This window comes from Theobroma cacao, chromosome 6 (genome assembly GCF_000208745.1).
Source record: "Theobroma cacao cultivar B97-61/B2 chromosome 6, Criollo_cocoa_genome_V2, whole genome shotgun sequence".
In the NCBI taxonomy this organism is placed as follows: Eukaryota; Viridiplantae; Streptophyta; class Magnoliopsida; order Malvales; family Malvaceae; genus Theobroma; species Theobroma cacao.
The window spans coordinates 23,733,136-23,738,853 of record NC_030855.1 but is presented as its reverse complement, the minus strand read 5'-3'; the positions used below and the strand labels follow the sequence as shown (position 1 = coordinate 23,738,853).

General features: G+C 35.7%; 1 protein-coding gene across 1 annotated transcript; it reads left to right on the top strand.

The window, feature by feature from the left end:
- Nucleotides 1,317-5,146, top strand: LOC18596835 (serine/threonine-protein kinase HT1). The gene is made up of 4 exons (XM_007025540.2): nucleotides 1,317-1,489; nucleotides 1,861-3,114; nucleotides 3,319-3,774; nucleotides 4,453-5,146. The coding sequence occupies exons 2-4, from the start codon at nucleotides 2,359-2,361 to the stop codon at nucleotides 4,735-4,737; spliced, it is 1,497 nt and encodes a 498-aa protein (XP_007025602.1). The 5' UTR covers nucleotides 1,317-1,489; nucleotides 1,861-2,358; the 3' UTR covers nucleotides 4,738-5,146.

Sequence of the window (5,718 nt, the reverse complement as noted above, 5' to 3'; positions counted from 1 at the left end):
TTAACATATACATTTTGCTTTTGTACATTTCTGTTTTGGCCATCAATAGTGAGGTCTTTTATTTTTGCTCTTATCTTATTAGGTTCATTCTCCCTTGTCTGTTGGGTATTTTAAGTCAAAGCAAACCGTCCAAGAAGAAAAACTCTTTAATTTCTATTTGTTTGTCTAAAAACAAGGCTTTAAAAGAAGTTGAATGACTATCGGTTGGGTACTTTATCCTTAATTTCTTTAGATAAGAATGTACATATCATCATTCAATTCATTAAGCGTGATATGTGCTTGTATTATTAATACCAAAGGCATGAACAATTCATATTTTTACTCTTTTTAAATAATTATCAAAGGATTTTTAGATAAGAAATTTAATTTCTTTTTGTTTAAATTTCGACATGTAAATTTTATTATTGATACCGAAACATGTATGAGAATGAATTTACAAATAAATGGACAAACTCAAATTTAAATATTTCCAATTAAGAAGAAAATAGGTATAAATGAGTCTATCTGATTAGAATGGAGATTCAAGGCTTAGGTTTGAATGAGGAATTTTGGTCTCTTTTATTGCTGTAGTGAGGTTGCGTCAAATCCGGGTCTTTGATCCTAACCGCTGGTTGATAGCAAACGCACCCCATTGGGTCCCCACCAGCAGCAGCCGCACTTGAAAGGACTTGATTAATCCCAAAGGCACCGCAATTGGTCAACATGACCTTTCTATTGGTTAGCACTTTTAATTAATCCTCCTTTATGAGTTTGTGTCATTACATTTTTTTTATAGAATAAAATTTTAAAAGTATATAACAGAAAAAAATAAGTATACATACGATCCATGTACGTAGAAAAATAGACAAACAAGAAAGGTCTGTCTACCCGACATATTCGAAAGTTGCACCAAATAGGCCGTGGCACCTTCCTTTTTTACCCGATACCAACCACGGACACTAAATCCGTGCGAACCGTACCACTCCTGCTGCCTCTCTAATTATAAAAAGGAAAAAATAAATAAATACTCAATTGTCCGTGATAATGACACTTGTATTCCTCCACTTTACTCCTTTTTTTTATTTATTTATTTTAAAAAAGCTTTTTTGAAAAATCGAAAGCTCTGTCTTTTATTGACTTTCTGTCTTTGTGGTCCCCACACTCCACCACCCCTCTCCCAACTGGGCTCCACCTTTTTCCAAGTCCTCAACCGAAAATATCGGGTCCACGGAATCTACGGTCTCCAACCATCTCCGTAGACGATACGTATACCATCACAAACCTTCTTTTTGCAGGAGAATTCCTAGATTTTTTTTTACTATTTTTTGGGTCTTGTTTTGTTTTTTTTTTTAATCTTTTTCCTCTTATCTACCCACAAAAAGATCCTGTCTTTGGTTCCTAACAACGAAGAAGAAGGTTAGAACTTTAGAAAAAAGAAAAAAAAAAAGAGAAAACCCTCAAAAGAAAATGCCACCTTGCCTTGATTAGCCATGTACTTATTAGCTTCATGGTAAAGTTCTTGTCTTTGGATGCTTTTTGGTATATGTTATCAGATGTACTAGTTTTACTACTTTGAGATTTTTTTTCCCATTTTTTATTTGTTTTGTGCTTATCTGGTCATATATGAATCTGGGTCTTTCTTCTTTTTTTCTTTTTTTTTATAATGGGGTTTATGATTGTTTTCGACACAATGATTAGTTTTATTTTTCTTCTTGTGGTTAATGCGTGTTATACTCATGGCTTTTTTTATTCTTTATTTTCAATAATAAAATGCAGTATACTTTTGTGTTTTTTTCCTGGGGTTTTTGTTTTTATTTTATATTATTTTTAATTTTTTGATTGATGACTTGTATATTTGGTTACTTGTGTGGGATTTTCCAGGCATTCACGGAAGGTGGTATTTTGACTTTTGAAGCCTAAGAGAAAGAAAAAAAGGTTTTTTTTTGTTTTTTGTTTTTTGAGGAGGGTTTGGTACTTTGGTTATGGATCAAAGGTTTGATAGGTTGAAGAAATGGTGTTTCAAGTGTGGATATATTTGATGGGTTTCAAGTGATTCTCTTTTTTTATTTTTCCGATGGAGAAGAGATTAAGGCCAGTCAGAGTCTCATTCTTGATGGTTCTTCTTCATGGCTTTGATTGGTTTCTTGATTTCAATGAAACCGAAGTTTGATTTTTCAGTGGTCAATGGTTGATGGGCTTGAAGAATTTTAGTTTCTTGAGCTCTGTATATTGCCTAGGAGTATTGTTTCAGGAACAGTCTTGATTGTGTCCCTTCTTCATACGAGGACGAAAACATAGAACGGAAGTCAAAAGCAAAGCTTTAGGTTTAAGGTCTTCTAGGATATCAAGTATTTGCATTGAATTACAGGGATATAAGAAATGGCAGACGATGCTAATTCATGGATTAGGAGAACAAAGTTTTCTCACACGGTTTGTCATAGATTGGACTCATCAAGATTGGTCTCTTTTCCTTTCCACCTACAATCAGACAGGAATCTAGAGTGGAGTTTGGGATTGAAACCAAGGTCAGCAGTGGCTTCTGCTAAACAGAAATCAGTTCACAATGATCCACAGATTCAGCGAAATCCTATCACAAACAAGCAAAGATCTGTATCTCCTCTGCCTCAGACTATTCTCTCTGATACCTTTAAGGAAGCAAGGTCTGAGAGGAGGAGATTCTCAACTCCAAATCCTCAAAGGAAAGAATCCGACAAGCGATTTAGGGGAAAGTTTTTCCATAAAGAATCCCATGATAAGAAAGGATCCAATTCACCAGCATCATCGAATTCAAGTCCCCTTAGGCACTTGGGTTCCATAAAAGTTCAAGATAGGTCAAAGAGCAGGAAGGAGTCGGCTTGGACTAAGTATTTTGACCATGCTGGAGGAAGGGTTAATGCCGTAGAAGCAGCTGATGAACACACTGTTGAACTTTCCCAGCTATTTCTTGGGCTTAGATTTGCCCATGGTGCGCATAGCCGGCTTTATCATGGTATATATAAGGAGGAACCTGTTGCAGTTAAAATTATTAGGGTACCAGATGATGACGAGAATGGAAACTTGGCTGCTCGATTAGAGAAACAGTTCAATAGGGAGGTTACTCTTTTATCTCGGCTCCATCATCCGAATGTTATAAAGGTAATTGAACTTTTTCCTTTCTTTTTTTTTTTTCATTTTCCTCCTTTTTCATATGTATCTCGTTCTGTTATTACCATGCTTCCAGACAGTTTATTCAGGTTTTCGATCTCTTAATAGCTAAAGAGCCATAGCTTTAAATTATCTTGAATTGAGTATTTTTTTGTTAGTTTCGATCCTCACTTGATCGTTTGATCTGTTGACCAGTTTGTAGCAGCATGCAGAAAGCCACCGGTTTTTTGTGTTATAACAGAATATTTATCAGAGGGTTCATTAAGGGCATACTTGCACAAGCTTGATCACAAGTCTCTTCCGATGGAAAAGTTAATTGCTATTGTTCTGGAAGTTGCTCGTGGAATGGAATACATTCATTCTCAAGGAGTCATTCATCGTGATCTTAAACCAGAAAACGTCCTTATTGATCAGGAATTTCATCTGAAAATTGCTGATTTTGGTATAGCTTGTGAGGAGGCATATTGTGATCTACTGGCAGATGATCCAGGGACTTATCGTTGGATGGCACCTGAGATGATCAAAAAGAAATCGTATGGACGGAAGGTGGATGTTTACAGCTTTGGACTTATTTTGTGGGAAATGGTAGCTGGAACAATTCCATATGAGGATATGAATCCTATCCAAGCTGCTTTTGCAGTTGTGAACAAGGTATGCTCCTTAACCTCATGCTTTTTGGTAATATGAATGCATATATCTGTCCTTGCATATCAGCCTCAGTTCATTCAGGCCTTTGCTTATCAAAATTTTCATGTCTATGCTTATTTTAATTCTTAAATATTTTACCATCTCATTGATTTAATCATGTTCAGTCAACTGAAGATTGTAATATTGATCCACAAGATCTAGCATATGACTGCATTGAAAGTCTTTATGAATTTAAGCAATGCTGATAGAACAGAGTGGTTTGGTCTGCATGATAGACTGCTAAGAAGCCTTTTCATCTTGCTGGTGCTCAGCATTAATGCTATTATCTTGGTCTCATGCAGTGGCATAAGATGTTAATCAAACAATCATTTAAAAGTCATTGCTCAATATGAGGCTAACCTAAGCACATTTTCAGAAACAAGAATAGATACTTAATATGTAGGTAGCACCGTGTTTCTCCATTGTTTCAGCAGGTTGAATAAATTGTCAGGATGACTCTGGAAGTTTAGGAAAGGAAGGCATGGTTACTTGGTTAGTAACAGATATTCTACTGGAATTTTCACTTATGTGGGAGAATTGAAGTGCGATTGTAGCATGTTTATGTATGATTTGTTGCATTTGTTAATCTCAACTGAGAAGCTTTTATATCTGTAATTCTGACATCGGAACTTCTTTTCTTAGAATTTGAGACCTGTTATCCCACACAACTGTCCACCTGCCATGCGAGCTTTAATTGAGCAATGTTGGTCATTGCACCCAGAGAAGAGGCCTGATTTTTGGCAGATAGTGAAGGTGTTGGAGCAATTTGAGTCCTCACTTAATCAAGATGGAACCCTGAAATTGGTACAGAACCCAAGTTGCCAAGATCACAAGAAAGGGCTGCTTCATTGGATTCAAAAGCTTGGTCCCGTGCACCCTCACTCTAATGCCTATAGTTCACCTATGCCTAAACCTAAATTCACATGAATCTTTATTGTGACCTGGCTTTTTTGTAGTGTCACCGGGTCAGTTGTAATTAAAAGGTTCGTTTTCTAAGCTTCTTTATTTGTACCTTATGTCACACTCATGTGAGAGTGAATGAAATAGATTGGTAGGCATGCATCAAGCTGAATGTGTCTTTTTACTATTATACACATACAACCAATGATCATGTTTTCGGGCAGGAAATTAAAAATATTGGCCGAGAAAAATTAAAGAAAATCATTTTCATTTCGGAAAAGTCATTTGTTCTGGATGACATTTCGTGTATACACACGTGTGCACACTGTTTATAGTTGTGTGTACTCTTTTTTTTTTTCTTTTTCCTTTTCTGTTCCAAAGATGAATCCTTGCGTGTACAAATCAAACATTCTTCAATATTACCCTTCTTTTTATATAGTTCTGTCATTTTCTTTACTTGCACACGAGTAAAGTTTCTGCAATAATTGATCATGGAAAGTTGATTCAGTTTATTGTATCTTTCCATTTCTTTGTTCCCCTAACTTCAGGAAATTCAAATCCTATTAGTTCCTTTAGGAAAAACTACTAATAGTATGTAATTTATTGAAGTTTACAGGCATTAATTCAGCCAATATCATTACAAAAACACATTGGAAAAAGGGTTCTTGCTGTTAGTTGACTTAATAGCATTTGGATTCATGATTCAGGAATCTTCAATGATCTGAAAAGAGTAAAGTCTGGGAAATGCTGGCATATATTCCCACATTCTCTGTGTGTGTGTGAAACAGGATCATTTCAACGTAATACGTTAAAAGTGGGAGTATACTTTCCAAGTTAAGCATCCTAAGTCCTAACGGGGAGAAAAAGGGCATTGGGTTTCTCTGCATTTGCTACCCCAAAAATATCTAAAACATAGTTGTCTCTCGAAGTTTAGGTGGAATTTATTATTTCGATTTGATGTTTTTCAGTATTAATTACAGTGTCTATACGGCACAATGCAAGTTGATA

What these genes read in the sequence shown, in the direction of transcription:
- LOC18596835 (XM_007025540.2), top strand. Translation starts at nt 2,359, where the DNA reads ATGGCAGACGATGCTAATTCATGGATTAGGAGAACAAAGTTTTCTCAC. An exon ending in ATCATCCGAATGTTATAAAG is followed by an intron (nt 3,115 to 3,318) that starts GTAATTGAACTT and finishes TCTGTTGACCAG; the next exon opens with TTTGTAGCAGCATGCAGAAA. An exon ending in CTTTTGCAGTTGTGAACAAG is followed by an intron (nt 3,775 to 4,452) that starts GTATGCTCCTTA and finishes TTCTTTTCTTAG; the next exon opens with AATTTGAGACCTGTTATCCC.